General features: G+C 36.9%; 1 protein-coding gene across 1 annotated transcript in view; it reads left to right on the top strand.

Moving 5' to 3' along the window:
* LOC111154445 (ankyrin repeat domain 42) overlaps positions 1-23774 on the top strand; it is a 67355-nt gene that overhangs the window by 18140 nt on the left and 25441 nt on the right. The window contains exons 6-9 of the mRNA XM_022514049.1: positions 9890-10090; positions 15357-15482; positions 19978-20083; positions 23211-23386. Coding sequence (XP_022369757.1) covers positions 9890-10090; positions 15357-15482; positions 19978-20083; positions 23211-23386 — 609 coding nt within the window. The remainder of the gene's footprint in view (positions 1-9889; positions 10091-15356; positions 15483-19977; positions 20084-23210; positions 23387-23774) is intronic.

Raw genomic sequence — 23774 nt, 5'->3', positions numbered from 1 at the left:
GCATCTATCTATCTGTCTATCTATATGTAGATATATATACCACTTCTTCTTTATCCATTCATCTATCTATGGACACTTAGGTTGTTTCCATATCTTGGCTATTGTAAATAAGGCTACAGTAAACATAGGGGTGTGTATATTTTTTTGAATTAGTGTTTTCATTTTCTCTGGGTAAATACCCAGTAATGGAATTACTGGATCATATGATATTGCTATTTTTTATTTTTTGAGTTTCCGCAAAAAAACCCAAAAAACCTCTTTTCCACAGTAGTTGCACCAATTTACATTTGCATGAATGGTATGTGAGAGATCCCTTTTTTTCACATCCTCTCCAAACTTGTTATTTCTTTTTGTTTAAAGATTTTTTAAAAAATTTATTTATTTGACAGACAGAGATCACAAATAGGCAGAGAGAGAAAGGAGGAAGCAGAGAGCCTGATGTAGGGCTTGATCGCAGGACCCTGGGATCATGACCTGAGCCAAAGGCAGAGGCTTAACCCACTGAGCCACCCAGGCGTCCCTTGTTATTTCTTTTTTTTGATGCCAACCATTTTGACTTGTATGAGGTGATATCTCATTGTGGTTTTGATCTGCATTTCCCTGATGATGAGTGATGTTGAGCATCTTTTCATGTGCCTGTTGGCCATCTGTACGTTTTCTTTGGAAAATGTCTGTTCAGATCCTCTTCCCATTTTTAATAGAATTACTTGTATTTTTAGTGTTGAGTTGTATAAGTTCTTTATATATTTTGGTTATTAACCCCCTTATTGGATATCATTTACAGATATCCTTGTCCATTCTGTAGGTTGCCTTTTTGCTTTGTTGATGTTTCCTGTGCAAAAGCTTTTTATTTTGGCATAGTCCTAGTAGTTTATTTTCTTTTACTTTTTAGCATGAGGAGATGTATCCATAAAGATGTTGCTAAGGCCCATGGTGAAGAGATTACTGCCTTTGTTTTCTTTTAGGAGTTTTATGATTTCAGGTCTCACATTCAGTTCTTTAATCCATTTTGAGTTTATTTTTGTGTATGGTGTAAGAAAGTGGTCTAGTTAAATCCTTTTACATGTTGCTGTCCAGTTTTCTCAGTGCCATTTATTGAAGTGATTGTCTTTTCCCTATTGTATATTCTTGACTCCTTTGTTGTAGATTAATTGACTACGTAATTGTGGATTTATTTCTGGGATATCTATTCTGTTCTATTGATCTATGTGTCTGGTACCATATTGTTTTTATTGCTGTAGCTTTGTAGTTATTCTTGAAATCTGGGATTGTGATACCTCTAGCTTTGTTCTTGTTTCTCAAGATTACTTTAGCTTTTTGTGTTTTTTTGTGGTTCCATTCAAATTTTATTTGTTTAAATTTTTATTTGTTCTAGTTTTGTGAAAAATAATGTTGGTATTTTGATAGGGATTGCATTGAGTCTGTAGATTGCTTTGGGTAGTGTAAAGATTTTATCAATATTGATTTTTCCAATCCATGAGCCTGGTGTATTTTTCCATTTGCTTGTGTTATTTTCAGTTTCTTTCACTGTCATCTTAAGGTTTTTAGAGTACAGGTCTTTTACCTCCTTGGTTAAATTTACTCCTAGGTATTTTATTCTTTTTAGTGCAATTGTAGATTCTTAATTTCTCTTTCTGCTGCTTTATTATTGGTGTATAGAAATGCACCTGAATGCTGTGTCTTAATTTTATATCCTGCAACTTTACTAACTTCATTTATTACCTCTAACAGTTTCTTGGTGGCGTCCTTAGGGTTTTTTTATGTATAGTATCAGGTCATCTGCAAATAGTGACAATTTTACTTCTTCCTTACTGATTTAGATGTCTTTGTTTTTCTTGTCTGATTGCTGTGGCTAGGACTTGGGAGTACTCTGTTGAATTAAAGTGGTGAGAGTGGACATCTTTGTTGAGTGTCTGCCTTTGGCTCACGTTGTGATTCCAGGATCCTGGGAATGGGCCCTGCATCAGGTTCCCTGCTCAGCAGGGGGCCTGCTTCTCCCTCTACCTCTGCCTGACACTCCTCCTGCTTGTGTTCTCTCTCTGTTAAATAAATAAATAAAATATTAAAAAAAAAAAGAGAGAGAGGCTCTTAGTTCATCAGCACTGAGTATGATGTTGGCCGTGGCTTTGTCATATCTGGCTTATATTATGCTGAGTATGTTTCCTCTCCACCCACTTTGTTTAGAGTTTTTATCATGAACGGATGTTGTGTTTTGTCAGATGCTTTTTCTGTATCTAGTGAGATGATCTTAATGTTTTTTTTTTTTAAAGATTTTGTTTATTTATTTGACAGATGGAGATTTACAAGTAGACAGAGAGGCAGGCAGAGGGGGGAAGCAGACTCCCTGCTGAGCAGAGAGCCCATTGCGGGGCTCGATTCCAGGACCCTGAGATCATGACCTGAGCTGAAGGCAGAGGCTTAACCCACTGAGCCACCCAGGCGCCCTGATCTTAATGTTTTTATCCTTCCTCCTCCTAATGTGATGTTTCACATTGATGGATTCGTTAATAATGAACCATCCTTGCTCCCTGGAATAAATCTCATTTCATTGTGGTGGGGGAGCTTTTCAATGAATTGTTGAATTCAGTATGCTAACATTTTGTTGAATTTTTGTGTCTATCTTTATCAGCATATGGGCCTGTAGTTTTTTTTTTTTTTTTTTTGTAGTGTCTTTGGTTTTGGTATCAGGGTAATGCTGGCCTCTAAGAATAAAGTTGGAGGTTTTCCTTCCTCTCCTATTTTCTGGAATATTTTGAGGAGAATAGGTGTTAACTCTTTCTTAAATCTTTGGTAGAATTTTCTTATAAATCCATCTGATCCTAGACATTTGTTTGTTGGGAGTTTTTTGATTACTAGTTCAATTTTTTACTAGTAAATAATGTGTTCAACTTTTTTTATTTCTTCCTAATTCAGTTTTGGAAGATTTTATATTTCAAGGAATTTATCCTTTATTTTTTTCCTGGGTTCTCCCAATTTGTTGACATATGATTTTTCATAGTCTCTTATAATTCTTTGTATCTGTCGTGATACTTATGTCTCTCATTTCATTTTTTAATTTTTTATTTTTTTAAAGATTTTATTCATTTATTTGACAGATCACAAGTAGGCAGAGAGATAGGCAGAGAGAGAGGAGGAAGCAGGCTCCTTGCTGAGCAGAGAGCTTGATGTGGGGCTTGATCCCAGGATCCTGGGATCATGACCTGAGCTGAAGGCAGAGGCTTAACCCACTGAGCCACCCAGGTGCTCTTCATTTCATTTAAAAAAAAAAAATTTTTTTTTTTAAATTTTTAAGTAATCTCTACACTGAATGTGGGGCTCTAATTCATAACTCTGAGATCAAGAGTTAGATGGTCTACCAACTAAGCCAGCTAGGTGGCCCTTTCCCATTTCATTTCTGATTTTATTTATTTGAATTCTCTCTCTTTTGTTCCTTGATGAGTGTGGCTAAAGGTTTATCAGTTTTGTTTTGTTTTATTGTTCAAAGAGCTTGCTCTTGGTTTCATTAGTCTTTCTTGTTATTATAATTGTTATTTTTTTAGTCTCTCATTCATTTCTTCTTTGATCTTTATTATTTCCTTCCTTCTGCAAACTTGGACTTTGTTTTTTTGTTTTTGTTTTTGTTTTTTTTTTTAGTTCCTTTAGGTGTAAGGTGAGATTGTTACAATTTTTCTTGTTTCTTCTTTTTTTTTTTTTTAAATTTTTCTTGTTTCTTTCTTTCTTTTTTTTTTTTTTTAAAGATTTTTATTTATTTATTTGACAGAGATCACAAGTAGGCAGAGAGAGGGGTGGGGAAGCAGGCTCCCTGCCAAGCAGATAGCCCGATGCGGGGCTCCATCCCAGAACCCTGGGATCATGACCTGAGCTGAAGGCAGAGGCTTTACCCCACTGAGCCACCCAGGTGTCCCAATTTTTCTTGTTTCTTGAGGTAAGCCTCTTAGAACTGCTTTTGCTGCATCCCAAAGATTTTGGACCATTATGTTTCCATTTTCTTTTGTCTTCATGTGTATTATAATTTCCTCTTTGATTTCTTTGTTGACCCATTGGTTGTTTAGTAGCATATTGTTTAACCTCTACATGTTTGTGTTTTCTGTTTTTTTCTTGTGCTTGATTTCTAGTTTTATACTATTGTAGTTGGAAAAGATGCTTGATATCATTTCAGTCCTCTTAAATTTGTTGAGATTTGTGGCCAAATGTGATCTGTCCAATGTTCCATGTGCACTTGAAGTCAATGAGTATTCAGGTGCTTTGGGTTGGAATATTCTGTATGTATCTTTTAAGTCCATCTGGTCTCATCTGTTGTTCAGAGCCACTATTTCTTTATTGATTTTCATCTTGGATGATCTAGCCATTGATTTAAATGAGGTTTTAAAGTCCCCTACTATTATTTGATTACTATCAGTTTCTCCCTTTATGTTTGTTTGTATTTGCTTTATGTATGTAGATGTTGGGTGCATAGATATTTATGGTTGTTAAATTCTCTTATTGCATGATTGTTTATCATGTTGTAATGTCCTTGTTTATCATATGGTCTTTGTTTTAAAGTCTGTTTTGTCTGATATAAATATATCAACTGTAGCTTCTTTCCCCCCACTTCCATGTGAGTGAAATAACTTTTTCCATCCCTTCCTTTCAGTCTTTATGTGTCTTTAGGTCTGAAATGAGTTTCTTATAGGCAGCATATAGATGGGTCTTGTTTTTTTATCCATTCACTTCCCCTGTGTCCTTTGATTAGAGTATTTAATAGTTTATTTATATTTAAAATAATTATTGATAAGTATTATAGAACATTATTTCATATATTTAATGGCCATCTTGTCATTTCCTTTCTTTTAAAAAAAAATACTGTTCTTTTTATTATTTTATTTTTAATTAACATATAATATATTATTTGCCCCAGGGGTACAGGTCTGTGAATCGTCAGGCTTATACACTTCACAGCACTCACCATTTCACATACCCTCCACAATGTCCATAACCCAACCACCTTCTCCATACCTCCCCTCCCCTCCAGCAACCCTCAGTTTGTTTTGTGAGATTAAGAGTCTCTTATGGTTTGTCTCCCTCCCGATCCCATCTTGTTTCATTTTTTTCCTTCCCTACCCCCCAGGTCCCCCAGTCTGCCTCTCAAATTCCTCATATCAGGGAGATTTTATTTTATTTTTTTAAAGATTTTATTTATCTACTTGACAGGTCACAAGCAGGCAGAGAGGCAGGCAGAGAGAGAGGGGGAAGCAGTGAGCCGAATGAGGGGTTCGATCCCAGTACCCTGAGATCATGACCTGAGCCAAAGGCAGAGGCTCAACCCACTGAGCCACCCAGGTGCCTTCTTTTTCTTATTTTAAAAATGTTTATTTTTAAGTAATCTCTATACCCAATGTGGGGCTTGGCCTCAAACCCTGAGATCAAGAGTTGCATGCTCTCCTGACAGTCAGCCAGGTGCCCCTGGTTATTTTCTTTTTAGAGTACCAGTTCAAATTTTTTGTTGATTTCTATTTTTTATTGAGTTTTTCTCTCTTTTTAAAAATTGTAGGGGTTCTTTATGTAGTCTAGATACAAGCTCTCTGTCACTTATATGCAAATATTGCATATATTGCAAATATCTTCTTCTTTCAAATATCTTTTCCATCCTATGGCTTACCTTTTCATTTTTTTTCAGATTTTTTTGATGATAGAAGTTTTAACTGCAATTTAGTAAGTTTAATAAGCTCTTCCTTTATAGCTAGTCCTTTTGAATCCTATTAAAAAAAGTCTTTCCCCACTCTTTGATCATGAAGGTGTTCTTTTATATTCTAGAAAAATTTTTTTTAAAGATTTTATTTGTTTATTTGACAGAGATTACAAGTAGTCAGGCAGACATAGAGAAGGGGGGAAGCAGGCTTCCTGCTGAACAGAGAGCCCAATGCAGGGCTTGATCCCAGGACCCTGAGATCATGACCTGAGCTGAAGGCAGAGGCTTAAACTACTGAGCCACCCGGGCGCCCTTCTTCTAGAAATTTTATTATTTTACTTTCACATTTAGATTTCTAGCCCACCTGGAACTGACTTTTCTGTAATACAAAGTAGGGGGCAATTTTGTTTTTATTTGATTCTTTATTAAATATGCCTGATCATTTTTAAAAGTTTTTCTGCTTGCTCATTTAAAAAAAATCAACATTTATTTCTTTAAACAAGTATAATTTTTTATGACCATATATACTATATTTTTAAATAGTATAATATAGAGGTTAAGAATTTGGCTTCAGTCTCTGCTCAGCGGAAGGCCTGCTTCTCTTCCTCTCTCTCTCTCTGCCTGCCTCTCTGCCTACTTGTGATCTCTGTCTGTCAAATAAATAAATAAAATCTTTAAAAAGAAAAAAAAAAGTTTGGCTTCAGTACTAGATTGCTTGTGTTAAAATCTCTTAAGTTATTAATTCAGCATTTATTTGCTGAGCATCTACTACGTGTCATTCCCTCTTCTAGGTACTAGGGATGTCCCACCAAATAAAACAGACCAAAGTCCCTGCCTTCATGTGGTGGTGGTCGGGACGTAGATAATAATCAAAAGAACATAAATTATATTATAGAGTTATGTGTGTGGATAAAGTCAGAGAAGGGAGTAGAATATGAAAGAGGATGAAGTTTAAAATAGGGTGGTCAGGAAAGCCTTCGTGGAAGAGGCGATAGTTGGATAAAGACCTGAAGCAGCTGAGGGAGTAGATCTTGTGACCATAATGGGGAAGGGTTATTTCAGAAAGAGGTAATAGCTGGTGAAAGCTCCTGAGGCAGGAGTGTATTTGAGAGCAAGTAGTAACAGCGAGCCAGTTTGGTTAGAACAGAAGTGAGAGGGTGAGTTATAGATAACGAAGTCAGAGAGGTAACAGGAGCCATTGAAGGATTTTGAGCACAGCACTGACATGATCTGACTACATTTAAGAACATTTTCTCTACCCCTTCCTGCCCGCTGTTGCCCAGCCTAACCACACCACTCTCCACAAGGAGATTTAGTATAGTGCTTCCAGTGTCTTCTCCAAAGCGTACTTACCACCTGTGTCCTTTTCGATTAAGTCCTTAAGCCCTCCCGAGCTGCAGTTTCATCATCATAGGATTTTTGCAGCACTTGAATGAAGTAACATATGTAAAAGAAATGTTAAAGTTGTTTCCACTATTCTTTGACTGGAACACCAATGAAATCGGACTGTACTCTTCTCTCCATCTCTGCCTCTGCCCTCCTAGCCCCAAAGTTCTAGAATCCTAGGATTTACAGATGTTGAACCACCCTTGCAGTCAGGAATAAAACCCATTTAGCCACAAACAGAAGAATGAAACTGGGCCATTTCCTTACAACATACACTATTGACTCAAAATGGTTGAAAGACCTAAATATGAGATAGGAATCCATCAAATTCTAGAGGAGAGCACAGGCAGCAAATTCTGTGACCTCAGCCGCAACTTTTTGCTAGACATGTTTGCAAAGGCAAAGGAAACAAAAACAAAAATGAATGACTGGGATTTCATCAAGATAAAAAGCTTTTGCACAGCAAAGGAAACAGTTGACAAAACCAAAAGATGACCTACAGAATGGGAGAAGGTATTTGCAAAAGACATATCAGAGAAATGGCTAGTATCCAAGATCTGTGGGAACTTACCAAACTCAACATCCAAAGAACAAACAATCCAATCAAGAAAAGGACAGAAGACATAAACAGACATTTCTGCAAAGAAGACATCCAAATGGCCAACAGACACATGAATAAAACCTCCACATCACTTGGTATCAGGGAAATGCAAATCAAAAGCACAATGAGGTACCACCTCACACCAGTCAGAATGGCTAAAATTAGCAAGTCAGGAAACGACAGATATTGGTGAGGTTGCGGAGAAAGGGGAACCCTCTTACACTGTTGGTGGGAATGCAAGCTGGTGCAACCACTCTGGAAAACAGTATGGAGATTTCCCAAAGAGCTGAAAATAGAACTATCCTATGACCTAGCAATTGCACTACTGGGTATTTACCCCAAAGATATAAATGTAGTGATCCAAAGGGGCACTTGCACCCCAATGTATATGACAGTATTGTCCACAATAGCCAAACTCTGGAAAGAGCCCAGATGTCCATCAACAGATGAATGGATAAAGATGTGCATGCACGCACACACACACACACACACACACACACACACACACACACACACAATGGAACACTACTCAGCCATTAAAAAGAAATGAAATCTTAACATTTGCAATGATGTGGATGGAACTAGAGGGTATTATGCTGGGCGAAATAAGCCAAACAGAAAAAGACAATTATATGATTTCACTCATATGTGGAATTTAAGACACAAAAGGGGAGCACAGGGGAGGAGAGGAAAAAATAGAGAGGGAGACAAACCATAAGAGACTCTTAATCATAGGAAACAAACAGGGTTGTTGGCCGGCAGGGGTTGGGGGTTGGGTGACTGGGTGATGGACATTAAGGAGGGCACTGGGTATTATATATAAGACTGATGAATCACTGATCTCTACCTCTGAAATTAATTATACATTATATGTTAAATAAATTTAAATTTTAAAAAATAAACATTTTCTCTTTTTTTTTTGGTAGTAGATTGCAGTGTGGGTGTGGAGATGGCAAGGGGAGAAATACAGCAGTTGGGAGCCTGATGCAATACAAAATTTAGTGCTGCTATTTGGTTGGAGGAGAGCAGACGTAGCAGAGATGGTGAGAAGTAATCGGGATCTGTGCATTCTTTAAAGATAGAGCGATTAAGACTTGCTGATTGATGAGGTGTTGAGAGTGACAGAAAGAGGAATCAAGGATGGCTCCAGGGTTTTGGGCATGAACTCCATGGAAAAGAGAGAGTTCCTATCAGTTAAGATGGGGAAAACTAAAGGAAAATGTATTCAAGAGGGATGAGGAATTGAGTTTTTGATGTTAATTCCCAATGCCTGAAAGACATGTAAGTATATATCTGATGAGTGAGCTGTTAGAGTCTCCTCAAGTTTTAGGGGGGAATATTTCATTTTATTCAGGTTCAGCTGAGTGGTGTGTGCCAGCAGCTTACCTTTTGGGTATTGTTACATCTTGTTTCTCCTGCATTACACTGGTCACTTAGGCACTGACCTGCTTCTCCAGAGGCAAGGTGTGTATATTGATTGGGCCGTTACCCAAATAGTCACTTCTCCAGAGGATGGAAACCCTCCCTTTGTAATCACTGCCTCTAAGCTAGTAATATCCCAGAACCATTCCTGATTTTGGCAGATTTGGGGTTGTGGCTCTCCTTTAGTTTAATTCAGTATGTGTTCTTTCAGGGGTTCCTTAACACTTGTTTGTTCTTGGAGTTCTTGTTTGTTTTTCTAGTCTTTTTTGGCTTCAAAAATATCTTTTCTCTATTTTCAAGGATGGAGAATAGAAATGGTGAGGTCGTATGTGTGCTTTGTCTGTAGCTCTGATCCAGTCTCCCTGTTTTTAATAAAAATAATGTCTAAGGAAAGGTGTCAAAATACATAGTGATAAAAATAACACTCATATTTGCATAGTGACTATTTTGGTTTATTCCACTTTTTTCTAAAACGTTAAAATAAGTTTACCTATCATTTGTCTTACATAGCAAGTATTTTCTTGTGTAATTATAAGTGGCATAATTGGGATTTCACTTTTCAAGGAAATATTCTGGGGCCTGCTCTTTGGTATCTCTTCTCTGGTGTCTGTACATTCATAGTATGTGTATCTATTTAATCATTTAGACTGTTGCTTTCGCATGAGTAGAAGGCTGAGTAAGGACTTGTGGGCTCCCTGTTACACAGGGAAGGGGCAGTCATCTCCCTGTGAGGATGAGAGCCAATGTTGTTATTTCTTTCTTTGAGTTATTTTATAGTCAATTAAAAATTTTTTTTTCTCTTTCTGCTGTAGTTCACTTAGCAGCCATGGAAGGTCACCTTCACTGCTTTAAATTCCTACTCAGCAGAATGAACAGTAAAACCCAAGCTTTAAAAGCCTTCAATGATAATGGAGAAAATGTATTGGATCTGGCCCAGAGGTTCTTTAAGCAGAACATTTTGCAGTTTATCCAAGAAGCGGAGTATGAAGGAAGTGATCCAAAAGATCAGGAAAGTAAGTAATAAACCTGAAATGTTTTAGCATTTAATAAGTAGAGTAAGTCGAAAAAAAAAAAAGTTATAAGGCAAATGTTATGTTTAAATATGTTACTTATAATTGTCCACACATTCATTCAGTTTCTCTTCTTTATTATGAAATATTTTAGGCAGAAATATATAAAGATTAATGCAATGTAATGAATACATTTTTTATGCCACTGATTTAAGAATACAATGCTATACATTTAAAAGCTTCTTGGTTCTCTTTGATATCATTCATTTCTTTTTCTTCTCAGAGGTAACTATTGTTTTGGATTTCTAATTCCATTCTATAGGTTTTCTATTTAGTGAATATGTACTCACAAAATATGTACTATTATGTGTTTTTGGAGAAATAGACTAACATGTTCTAACTAAGAAATCCTAAAATTCAGCAGCCGAAGATTCATATGATTGGCCCAGGTTGAAGAGTGAATCTGTGCTGTGCTGGCTTTCTTCCCATCTAGCTCTCTCTGCTTGTAGCAGATTTAGCAGGAGGTGGGGAAGGAGGCAAGACTATAAGATTCGGACCAGAGATTTTCAAGGTCTGATTTGTTTGTACTCATTACTTTTGCCAACATTCCACTGGTGAAAGTTGAGTCACGTGGGCATACTAGCTGTGGGAAAGCCTGGAGGATTCAGTACGTAGCTGAGAAGACTCACCTCAGCTGAAGCTCTCGTACTATTGAAGGAAGAGCATTTTAGTAGACAACTAACAGTCCTTGAAACTTCTTTTAAAATCTTATGAAAATGGCATTTAAACAGTATGCATTCTTCTATTCCTTTTTTCCAGAAAATACTATGTTTTTGATATTAGGCCAATGGAAGTATTCCAGTTTATCCTTTTTGTTTGTATAGTATTGCATTTTATGAAAACCATTACTTATCCATTTTCCAGTTTGTTATTTAGATTGTTTTTCACTATTACAGTCAGTGTGGTCATGGATATTCTTGTATGTGTCTCCTTAAGTACATATACAAGAGATTCTTTAGAGAAGTAGGTCACTACCTTTTTAACACATAGCCCCCACAGACAGTATTTGCGTGGCACACTGGGATTGTTGGTTGTGCCTTCTTGAGGGACTGCCTATCTTCTCTGAAGACTGAGAGTTAAGAGCATGGCTTGGGTAAATAGGTGTGCATTCTGCTTTAGGGTTTGCTTGGTGGGATATGCCCATCTTCAGTATAAACAGGGATTGCTAGATTCTTCATCAGAGTAATTACAGAAGTTTACACTCTCATCAGCAATGTTTGGTGGGAATTGAGAGGAATGATATTCCGTATTGTCAGACTTTATAATTTTTGCCAACTGGGCATGAAAAGCCTTAATTTGTACTTTGATTTTCATTTTTCTTTTTATTATGAATGAGATTGAATATCCTTCTGTAAGTTAATGGCTATTGTAGTTTTCTCCTCTATAAATTGCTTGCCTATACTTTTCTCCCCCCCTTTTTTTTTTAAGATTTTGTTTATTTATTCATGAGAGATAGAGAGACAGAGAGAGAGAGAAAGAGAGAGAGAAAGGCAGAGGCAGAGGAAGAAGCAGGTTTCCTGTGGAGCTGGGAGCCTGATAGCAGGACTCCATCCCCAGGACCCTGGGATCACAATCTGAGTTGAAGGCAGAGGCTTAACTGACTGAGCTACCTAGGCACCCTACTTTTCTCCCTTTTTAAAAGCCATGTTCTTTGTTCTTTTCTAAATAATTTGAGTTCTTTGTATAATCTCAATTCCAATTCTTCATTAATTTTATCTGATACAGATATTTTCTCTCACACTGTGGCTTGTTTTTTACTCTGATTAAGATATCCTTTTTAAAAAAATCAATTTTATTTTTAAGGTTTTTTTTTTTTTTTTAATATCTATTTATTTTAGAGAGAGGGAGTCTGCACAAATGGTGGGAGGGGCAGATTCAGAGGGAGAGAATCCTTAAGCACATTCCCTGCTGAGCATGGAGCCTGACCTGGGGCTCCATCCCAGCCCAGATAATGTCCTGAGCCAAGTTAAGAGTTGGACATTGAGACAACTGAGCTACCCAGGCACCCCTAGAATCAACTTTATTAATATTAAAGTATGATTTTGTATAATAAATTGTGTTCATTAGTTTATTTAGTGCAGTTTGATGAGTATTGAAGTATGTTTACACTCATGAAACCATCACAATCTAGATATAAAACATTTCCATCACCTCTGGAGTGAACCTCTCGCAGTTCACCCTTACTTTCACCCTGGCCCCACACAACCACTTACTTGCTTTCTGTCCCTATAGATCAGTTTGAATTTTCTAATGGAACTATTTTGAGATTCATCCCTGTTATGTATATTAATAATAGTTCATTCCTTTTAATTGTCAAGTAACACTCCATTATATGGTTGTACTGAATGTTTCTTTTTAACAGTTCACCTGCTGATGAACATTTGGATTATTTCCAATTTTGGACTATTATTAATAAAGCTGCTCTGAACATTTACATAGATATATGTTTGCAGTTCTCTTGGTAAATATGGAAGAGTGGGATGTATGGTGGGTTTATGTTTAACTTAAAGAGGTTGTGTAATAGGGGCACCTGAGTGGCTCAGTCAGCTAAGTATCTGACTCTTGACCCCAAATCAGGTCTTGATCTTAGGGTCATGAGTTCAGGTCACATAGTAGGTTCCATGCTGGGTGTGAAGCCTTAACAACAACAACAAAAAAGTTGTTATTAACTATTTACTAAAGTAGTTGTATTGCTTTATATCCCCACCAGATATGTATGAGAATTCCATTTGCTCCATGGAATTGTTAGCACTTGATATGGTCAGTCTGTTTTATTAGCTGTTCTAATGGGCATGTAGTGTCACCCTACCATGGTTTTAATATACATTTTCCTGAAAACTAATAATATTGAGTATCTTTTCAAATGGGCATTTGTATATCTTTTTTTTAAGATTTTATTTATTTATTTGACAGACAGAGAGAACAAGTAGGCAGAGAGGCAGGTGGGGTGTGGGGGAGCAGGCTCCCTGCTGAGTAGAGAGCCCCATGTGGGGCTTGATCCTAGGACCCTGGGACCATGACCCGAGCTGAAGGCAGAGGTCTTAACCCACTGAGCCACCCAGGCACCCCGCATTCGTATATCTTTTATCAAGTATCTGTTTAATTCTTTTGCCCATTTTTTAATTGGGTTGTTTGTCTACTAATTACTGACTTTTGACAGTTCTTTATAGAGTTTTTGTCAGGTATATGTTATGGCCTATATTTTCTCCCATTCTGAAGCTTGCCTGGTTTCATGGCAATATGTACATATATTTTAAATTTTTATTTTAGAGAGAGAGAGTGCATGTGATTAACAGGGGAGGGGCAGGGAGAGAAGGGAGAGAGAATCTTAGGCTCCATGCTCAGTATGGAGCCTGACACATGGCTTGATCTCGTGACCCAAAGATGGTAACCTGAGCTGAAATCAAGAGTTGGATGCTTAACTGACTGAGCCCCCAGGCGCCCCGTGGAGTGTCTTTCAAAGAACGAAAGTTTTAAATTTTGATAAAGTACAATTTATCAGTCTTTTCTCCATGTCTTTTGTTGTGTGTCCTATCTGTGAAATATTTGTTCACCTCAAAGTTAGCAAGATATCCTTCAATAGTTTTCTTCCTTTTTTTCTTTTAAGATTTTATTTATTCATTTGACAGACAGAGATCACAAGTAGGCAGAGAAGCAGGCAGAGGGAGGGGGGAAGCAGGCTCCCTGCTGAGCAGAGAGCCCAATGCAGGGCTCCATCCCCGGACTCTAGGATCATTACCTGAGCCAAAGGCATAGGCTTTAACCCACTGAGCCACCTAGGTGCCCCTCTTCAATAGTTTTCTAAAACTTTGTCAGTTTTAGCTTTTTAATTCAGATCTTCCATCTATGTCAGGTTAAATTTTATGTGGAATTTTGAGTGAAATTAAGTGTTCATTTAAAATTTTGTTTACCACCCCCCCACGCACATATAGCTACTTGTCCTAGCACCGTTTTTTTGGAAAGGCTTTCCTTTCCCCATTGAAATATTTTGTCAGCTTTGTAAAAAGTCACTTGCCTGTATATGTATTGGTGTGTTTCTGGCCTCTGTATTCCGTCTTATATATCTGTTTATTTGCCAATACCACAACTGTCTTGATTATGATAGCTTTATGGTAAGCTATCATATCAAAGCTATTATGATAGCTTTATGGTAAGACTTAGAATCAGGTAGTGTAAGTCTCCAACCTTGTTCTTTTAAAAATACTCTTAGGAGGGGCACCTCAGTGGTGCAGTTGGTTAAGCATCCAACTATTGGCTTCAGCTCAGATCACGATTTTGGGGTTGTGAGATTGAGCCCTGTGTTGGGCTTTGTGCTCAGTACAAAGTCTGTTTGGGACTCTTTCCCTCTCCCTCAGCCTCTCCCTACTGTATTCTCTCTTTCTCTCTCTAAAATAAATAAATAAATCATTAAAAATACTCTGGCTGTTCTGTTTCCTTTCTGTATTTAAAAATGAGAATAACTGGGGCGCCTGGGTGGCTCAGTGGGTTAAAGCCTCTGCCTTTGGCTCAGGTCATGATCTCAGGGTCCTGGGATCGAGCCCCGCATCGGGTTCTCTGCTCTGCGGGAAGCCTGCTTCCCCCTCTCTCTGTCTGCCTCTCTGCCTACTTGTGATCTCTCTCTGTCAAATAAATAAATAAAATCTTTAAAAAAAAAATGAGAATAACTATATCTCATTTAATAACTAAGTTGTTAAAAGGGTTATAATGAGGCATTACTTACGAGTGCTTACTACCATGTCCGGCATTCAGTAAGGGCTCAGTATTTGTAGTTGCTACATTAAAAACATTTTATCAAGTACTTACAGTTAGGTACTAGGTCAGGTACACTTACACAGTCGTGTGTGTATGTATATGTGTTTGTATATATATGTGTATATTTCATCTGCTTCCAGTTTTTATACAAAGGGTTGAAAGGGTTGAAAATGACCATCTTCTTATGTTTTGTGTTGGTCTGACGATGGAGTATGGCTAAGAATAGTTTGGTACAGTACTACTCTTGGCATGTTTGAAGTCCTGTGGGGAGAAAGGGCTACACAGTTAATAATAATTTTATGATTCTCTTATTATTACTTGTCATTGTGTCAACTGAACTAGTTATAGTATAACATTCTTAATTGAGTTAATATTGAAATTTGAATTTTGTGACTGCTTAAGGCAGGGGAAAGAATGAACTGATATGTTTACTGAAATGCTGAATTTTTATTCATAGCCTTAGCATTTCCAGGTCATGTGGCTGCCTTTAAAGGTGATTTGGAAATGCTCAAGAAATTAATTGAAGATGGAGTAATTAATATTAATGAACGGGATAATAATGGATCAACTCCTATGCATAAAGGTGAGTTATGATTCCTGCTTCATTTTCAATTCTGACACAATTACTGTTGAAGTTTTTTACCTTTTAAAATAATTATCCCTTAGAAACATGTGAAAATGTAGAACTTACCCTAATACCCTACGGGATATCAGTCTCCCTTATATGGTACACAGTTTATTTGTGATACTCCTCTTATGATGCCAGAAATTAACTATCACATTTAGGGTAATTCCAGTGAAAATTCTCTTAAGACATTGACGTGTTAAGATATGAAATTCACAGCTGGAGAAGTTTCTTAGGACTAATACTTTCTTTGTACTAAAATGATCTATTAATTCTTGCTAAAGCATGAAAAAGGTATAACAGAATTTGAAAAAAAGGTATAGCAGAATTTTCTTCTTTCTTGTACTCCGTAAAAATGTTTTTACTTTTATAGAAATATCAATAAACATTAGATTTGAACACAATTTCTGAATGTCCACTACTTTGATCTGTATTCCCTACTTCCTTCTGTGTGGAATTCTAAAATATTAATTAGCTTTTTGGTTTTTTAATCAGACTTTGTCAAATTGTCAACACCTTGTTGAGAGTATGGGTACTCTAGGATTTACTTTTGCCAGTCTTCCTTTAATTTATAAAATCAAAAACCAAATCTTTAACTTAATGCATCTGAAATTTCCATTCTGCTTCATTTGTGATATTGTCAGTTATTTCATAATGTAATGGCAGGTATTTTTTTTTAAGATTTTATTTATTTACTTGACAGAGATTACAAGTAGGCAGAGAGGCTGGCAGAGAGAGGGGGAAGCAGGCTCCCTGCTGAGCAGAGAGCTTGATCCTGGCTCTATCCCAGGGTCCTGGGATCATGACCTGAGTCAAAGGCAGAGGCTTAACCCACTGAACCACCCAGGTGTCCAATGGTCAGTAATTCTTATAAAATTTTAAAGGGGGCACCTGGCTAGCTCAGTCAGTAGAGCATGTGACTCTTGAAGTTGGGGTCATGAGTTCTAGCCCTATGTTGGGCATAGAGATTACTTAACTCTTAAAAAAAAAGGGGGGGGGTGGGGGTAGAGTAAAAAGACAGTAGGGTAGCTAATGCAGTCATGTGTTTGAATTATATTTTATTTTGTAAATAACTTCTGATAGTCCCAATCATAGGTTATGTTCTTGTTGGTTAGCTTCTTATTTTAATTGTTAAATTTGGTTTAATTCATAATGAATCTCCAATATAGAATTTAAACATCATGTGTACCAGTAGTTTTATAAGAGAGGTTAGGTGGAGTAAGAAGAAGGGAAATGCAAAGGGGGTTTCTTCTACACACAGAGAGGTTCCTATTTTGGTAAACACTTTATTCCAGACTTGGAAAATCTCACTCCTCCATCTTAGCTTGGCTCTCTAGGAGTTTAGCTCTTCACCATGGGATTTGTGGATGGGGAGGAAACTTAAAGTGTGCACTATGTGTATGTATATATATTTTAAAATGTGGTACCCTGGAGCAAAGCCTTCATTTATTATCTTAGATAACACCATTTTTTTTTTAAAGATTTTATTTATTTATTTGACAGACAGATCACAAGTAGGTAGAGAGGCCGGCAGAGAAAGAGAGGGAGAAGCAGGCTCCCTGCTGAGCAGAGAGCCCGATGTGGGGCTTGATCCCAGGATCCTGGGATCATGACCTGAGCTGAAGGCAGAGGCTTTACCCCACTGAGCCACCCAGGCAGCCCTAAATATAACCACATTTTATTACTAATGTATATGTGGGGTATCATTCAGACACTGTAGCAAAAGATAGGTGTGATCATGATGCTTATATTTCATCTTCACAGGAAGAATTAAGTTTTATTGATGGCTGTTTTTCAGCCTTTCTCAGTCGTTTCTTCACCACTGGAACTAAGATTGAAATGAGGAAACTGGAATTAGATTCTCAAGGGCTTAATGCATAACACTAGGGTGTTTGTGATGCAGCCATTGTGAGAAGATGGGAGGGTGAAATTGAGGAACCCAAAGTGTTTGCCTTTCACCCCTTGTCTTGTCAGTCTGTCCATTGAGGACTCCTCGGGCCAGGGGTGGAACAGGGAGTGTGATGGGGGATGATAAGTTGCTACAAGTAAGGGAAGGGGCCTTTTGTGTACACTTGGCTTTCCTGGTGAACATTTGTATGTTTAGATTATATCCAAATTGGGTAAATTAAAGTTGTCTCTTTATAACTTAATCCACATTTTCTACATTTATTAATCTCTCTGCTTCTTTTTCTTTAATTTTGATTTTGATTCAGTAAGTAAGTTGCGGTGTTTAAAGTTTTTTTTTTTTTTCTTTTTTTTTTTTTTTTTTTTGATAGAGATCACAAGTAGGCGGAGAGGCAGGCAGATAGAGAGAGGGGGAAGCAGGCTCCCTGCTGAGCAGAGAACCCGATGACGATGAGGGGCTCAATCCCAGGACCCTGAGATCATGACCTGAGCTTAAGGCAGGGCCTTAACCCACTGAGCCACTCAGGCACCCAGTTGCAGTGTTTATTATTGAGGCATTTTTCTTGGTCATTTAATAATTGTTAAATCCACCTACTGTGACTGCTCCTTTTTTTCATTTGCTAAGCCATAAGTATTTCAAATGATTTCTTAAAAATTTCTAGCCACAGCATAATTTTATCTTTCTCTTATAATACATTGATCAAATTAATCAACATATCCTAACCAATGTACAATAAGGATCCTGGGTAAAAATCCTTTTATTTTATTTCATTTTAGAGAAGTTACTTAGCTTCCCCTTCCCCTCTTTGTAAACATTACCTGTGTAATAAAATTTAAATGTGGGGTTAAGCTCATTCTATCTTTGACAAAACAATTATCTGTGATTCATAAATACCTTTTGTAACTTTTAAAGATGGAATATATTGCTGTTTTTGTCTAAAGTGAGGTTATTTCTAGAGGTCTGGGAAATCTTGTACTGTTTTGAGTGGTTTTGGATTTTCTGTAGGAGAGAGCAAGAAAGCCCAGAATTTTCAGGGGCCAATTCCGAGTTTGGGAGATGGCTCTGAATGAACTAGAGGAGGACAGAAGAGTTCTTACTTTGTTACAGTATCTGACTTTGTGTCCTCTTTTCTCTGTTGCCAGTATTGAAGGTGAATTCCCTTTTTGAGGCACTAGAGGTATATCAAAAAGTTCCTAGTCTTTGATTCATTTTACAGAAGCACTTATAGTCAGCACCCACCGTATGTCTGCACCACATAGACAGTGTGAGGTCCAGACCTTACTGCTAAGGAGTACATACTTCCAACCATGAACATCTAGAGATTTGTAGAAGTTAGGAGTAATTGATGCCAAAAAGTATTTGTTTCTTAAAATACATGCAGTAGGAATTCAGGAGTAGAAACCGAGGAATAGAAGAAGTTGATAAGGGTTAAATTATTAGAGACGTGTTCGTGGGAATTCAGAAATAATACCTTATGTTTATATGCTACTTAATGGGGTGTAAAATACTTAATGGGGTGTAAAACTGTCATCACATTTAATCCTTATTTTAATTTTATGAACCCTCTAAGTATGAAATCATCTCTGTAAAAAATGAGGAAATTGGGGTCCAGAGGAATCAGTTTTCTTGACTGAGGTTACACATCTGGTAAGAGCAAAGCTGACATTTTCTTAGTATTCTCATTCACTTATTCATGCCTCAACTTCATAGACATTTATTGAAGGTCTGTATGTGCCAACCACTTGCTAAGTTCTGTCCTGCCCTCCAGTCTCACTGTTGAGTAGACCTAAGGTCAGATCTTTTAAGTCTATTAAGTATCTTTCCACCCAGCTTCCCTGAATCTTCAGATGGATCTAGAAGGATGGGTAGAAGTTAGATGAACATATAGTTGAGGGCTGGGCACTAGGCAGGAGGACACATAAACAGTGTTGTGGAGGTGAAAATTAATCCTGAGTGCATGTATTAAGGACAAGATTTAGAAAAAGGTGGTAAACAGTTCAGGTGATTAGTGAGGGGCCTGTAAATGTTGAGTCATGAAAGTCAGAAGAATTACCTGTTTACATAAGATGACCAAGATTTTCGAAGTCCAGGTAGTCAGCCCTGTGGCTGGACTGTGCTCATATTTTGATCAGCTGCAAGATTCATCAGGAGCTATAGATAGCAGCAGGTGAACTCTGGATAAAGACTGGGAAAACCTAGATTATAGTTTCAAATCCATTACTTGCATGCTGCGTGATGTTAAATAAATAACATCTTTGAGCTTCAACTTTTATATCTTCTTCAAATTTTTATATAAATTTTATATCGGGATGCAAAGTCCTCTGTATTGGAGGTAAGCCCAGTAGATTTTTGATTAAGTGTTTGCCTAATAAATACGTAAATGAACAGAGAATAACATCTGCCCAACTTTTGTTGGTTATTACAAGGATCAGTATTTATGAAAATATTCTCTAATGGTACTGTCCAAGATATCAGACAACTGTTACTAATAACAATAACTTTTTGTGTGTATTTTTGTTTTTGTCTTTTTTTTTTTTTTTTAAACAGCTGCTGGGCAAGGCCACATAGAGTGTTTGCAGTGGATAATTAAAATGGGAGCAGACAGTAATATTACCAACAAAGCAGGGGAGAAACCCAGTGATGTGGCTAAAAGGTATCCCTGTCTGCTTTTCTTCTTTCTTTTGTTTTTAAGGTTTTGGATATACTCTCTTACACTCAGAAAGCTCTTAGGATTTAATGAAATTATAGGACTCCATCAAATGCTGACAGTAACAATTTTCCAGCTGAATTGACATTTGATGATAAATCAGCTCTTCTCACTAAAGTAATGATTTTCAGCTGGAAAGTAGTATTGTCCCCCTTCCTGGTGGGGGGGCGGGATTTGGAAATGCATGGAGGAGTGTCACATGACTGGAGACTATCACTGATACATAGTGAGGTCGGATCCAGGAATGCTAAACATTTGAGGGTGCTTAGAACTGTGATACAGAATGAAGAATGGTGTCACCCAAATGCCCCTACTTCTTTAGAAATACTGTGTGATTAAGAGGAGTAATCAATGGGGTTATGGACATTGGGGAGGGTATGTGCTATGGTGAGTGCTGTGAAGTGTGTAAACCTGGCGATTCACAGACCTGTACCCCTGGGGATAAAAATATATGTTTTAAAAAAAATAAAAAATTAAAAAAAAAAGAGGAGTAATCAAAAGGAGCCCCTTAGGTTTTGAAACAAATTTTAATATTTACATTTGAATTAAATATAACACCTGCTATTAAGCATCTCCTGCTCATCTCCTATGCAGGTCCTCAAGGAAAATTTAGTCCATCCATTTGTTCATCCGGTTATTTTTCATTCAACTTCCTATGTACTTAACATGTCCCTATTGCTGTGGTTAGTGTTAGGATTACAAAGATGAAAAAACACAGTCCTTGTCCTCAAGTCTAAAATCTTGTAAAGAGACTCAGTACATAAGCATAATTATTATTAATTATAATCATTGTAACATATTACATGTTATATATAAGATACAATAAGAACATAGGAGAAAAAGTGCACAGGTCTTCTTTTTGAAAGTTTTGGGGAAGTTTGGAAGTTTTGAAAGTTTTGGGGAAGTTAGGAAGGAACAGAAGGGGAACAATTTATATAGAAGTCAGGGAAAATTTTTATTTTTGGAGGAAGCAACATTTATGCTGATGCTTAAAGGAGGAAGTGTTGTAAGATAGTACCTTATGTGTTTGAGGAATTGCTTTTGGTCCAGAACTACTTGAATCTAAAGTAGGAATGTGGGCTAAGATTTGCAAATGAGGCCCAACAGGATGCTAATCATTCAATGTTAATCATGCATTGATTGCTGTGCAATTTTTAAGAGTTCATTGTCCTTAAAATTTTGAGGGATTTCTTTGAAGCCTTGGAGCATGATTTTGTGGTACCACATACCTAGGATCATTATCTACTTAGGTCCACTTTAGTTTTACTTCGGAAAACAGTTTTATTAAGGTTTAATTGGTATATGACAAAGTACACATCTTTGTACAGTACAAACTGATGAATTCTGAAGTATGTCCTTACCCATGAAACCATTACTGCCATCAAGATAGGGAACATATCCATCATCCTCAAAAGTCTCCTTGTGCCCCCTTTGTAATCTGTCTCCTTCCCACTGCTCCCCACTTTCCCTTCCCCAAGCAAATGCTGATCTGCTGTCTGTCACTAGAGATTAGTTTGTATTTCCTAGAATTTTATATAAATGGAATCATATGGTACATACGCTTATATATCTGCCTTCTTTTGCTCAGGTTAATTATATATGAGGTTCTTCCATGTGTATTTGTAGCTCATTTCTTTCTTATAGCTGAGCAGTATTCCCTTGGCTATAGAATTCCATAGTATTCCATAGTTTGATAATGTGGTAACCTGTCAAAGGAAATCTTGATTATATCAATTTTTTTGGTAATTATGCATAAAGCTGCTCTATCCATTTTTGGTAATTATGCATAAAGCTGCTCTAAACATTCATGTACAATATTTTTTTGTGTGAACATCAGTTTTCACTTCACCTGGGTAAATAATTAGGAGTAGGATTGCTGGGTCATATGATAAGAGTATGTTCGTTTTATAAGAAATTGCCATCGTGCCTTTGAAAGTAACCATGCCAATCTGCATTCTCACCAGCAATGGATGAGAGTTTCTTTTGTTTCTTATCTTGCCAGCATTTGATATTGTTCATTCACCAATGGAGAACATACAGATGGCAAATATGTATATGAAAAAAATGCTCAAAATCATTTTTGTTAGGAAAATGCAAATTAAAATTTAGACAATGAGATTTCCCTATATATCTTTTAGAATTTTTGTAATTCATACACCAAAATGCTAGATGTGTGTATAGTGTTATAGAAACACTATGAATCTGGCATAAAGTAGGTACTCAGTAAATAATAGCTATTAATTTTAACTTAGTAGTAAAGATAATGAATTCTATTAACCTTACAACTTCTTAAGATGTTTGTTACCATATCTCTAATTATGTGTAGTACCTGGTGAAAGGTAAGGATATTTGTGTGCATGTGGTTCTATAGGTATGTGAAAAAAGTGGGATTTGAGATTTTGTGTTTGAGTGGTTCTCCATGTCATAAGAGAAATCATTAAACATTTCAGTTAGCAAGACTCTGAGAAAACCATGCAGATTATATGCAATCACAACATCAGCTCCAAAAGCAAGGCTATATTACTGGAAGCTTCATTGAGCTATGGGAAAGATCAAAGAAAATAGAAAATGTAGATGGAAAAGTCACGATTTTTTCATTAAATTTCAAGGCCATGCCATGTTTTGGGGTTGAGGAAGGATGAAAATTAAGGGGCCTAGAGCTATATTTAGCCCTAAAACTGGAACCAGAACTATTATTGAAATCTCAATTTGGCCATCAAAAAAGGTGGTAAATATAGGTAACAAGTAGGGTGGTTCTGGGCTTTCTATTCAGTTGAGCAGCTCTGGGGGCACCCCACATGTTCTTTTGATATTGAGTCTCCTCTCCCAGTTGGATTTTTACCAATAAAAATTATGGAACAGCCTTTAACATGACTGTTTGTCCTCAGTGTCCAGTAACTCTTTGAGCTGGATGTATGTTGAATTGTCACTGACTTTTAGGTGCAGTTTTGCTCCTTTACTTGGGGCATTGGTAGCATAATGTACAGCATGTAATTCGCTAAATTAAGTGGAAACTGCAGTTTCAATTTGAAGAGGATTGTGAATCTTGTTAATTACTGATTCTTTTCTACAGGTTTGCCCATTTAGCAGCTGTAAAGCTGCTAGAGGGACTACAGAAATATGACATAGATGATGAGAATGAAATTGATGAAAATGATATAAAGTTTTTTTTAAGACATGGTGTTGAGGGAAGCACTGATGCCAAGGATGATTTATGTCTCAGTGAGTTGGATAAGACAGATGCCAGAAGTAAGTGTGGTAACTCTGTTGTGATTTATTGTTTAAGAAATACAATAGCCAGTTTTTACCACAAATCTGGAAATTATTCTAAAGACACTTACCATCTGCAAAGTAAAATACACTGATATTTTTTGGGGGAAACAGACTAGTACAAATACTTGTACTAGGGGTTTTTGAACACAGAATGTAAGACATGATCTCTGTCCCTCAAGGAGGAAAAAGTTATGTAGGAGGAAAAATTACTTAAGTGGATCATAAGAAACAGGGAAATAAACATCTCAAGGATTTCCGTGGTAAGTTGGCAAATGACTTTACAGATAATAATAGCAAATATCTATTGAATGTCTACTGTGTGCCAGACAGTGATGTACGTATAATCTTGGGGTTGTGGGATCAA

This window comes from Enhydra lutris, unplaced genomic scaffold (genome assembly GCF_002288905.1).
Source record: "Enhydra lutris kenyoni isolate GAN:26980312 unplaced genomic scaffold, ASM228890v2 scaffoldscaffold37, whole genome shotgun sequence".
In the NCBI taxonomy this organism is placed as follows: Eukaryota; Metazoa; Chordata; class Mammalia; order Carnivora; family Mustelidae; genus Enhydra; species Enhydra lutris.
The sequence above is the reverse complement of the archived record's forward strand: the minus strand, read 5'-3'. Positions and strand labels throughout refer to the sequence as shown.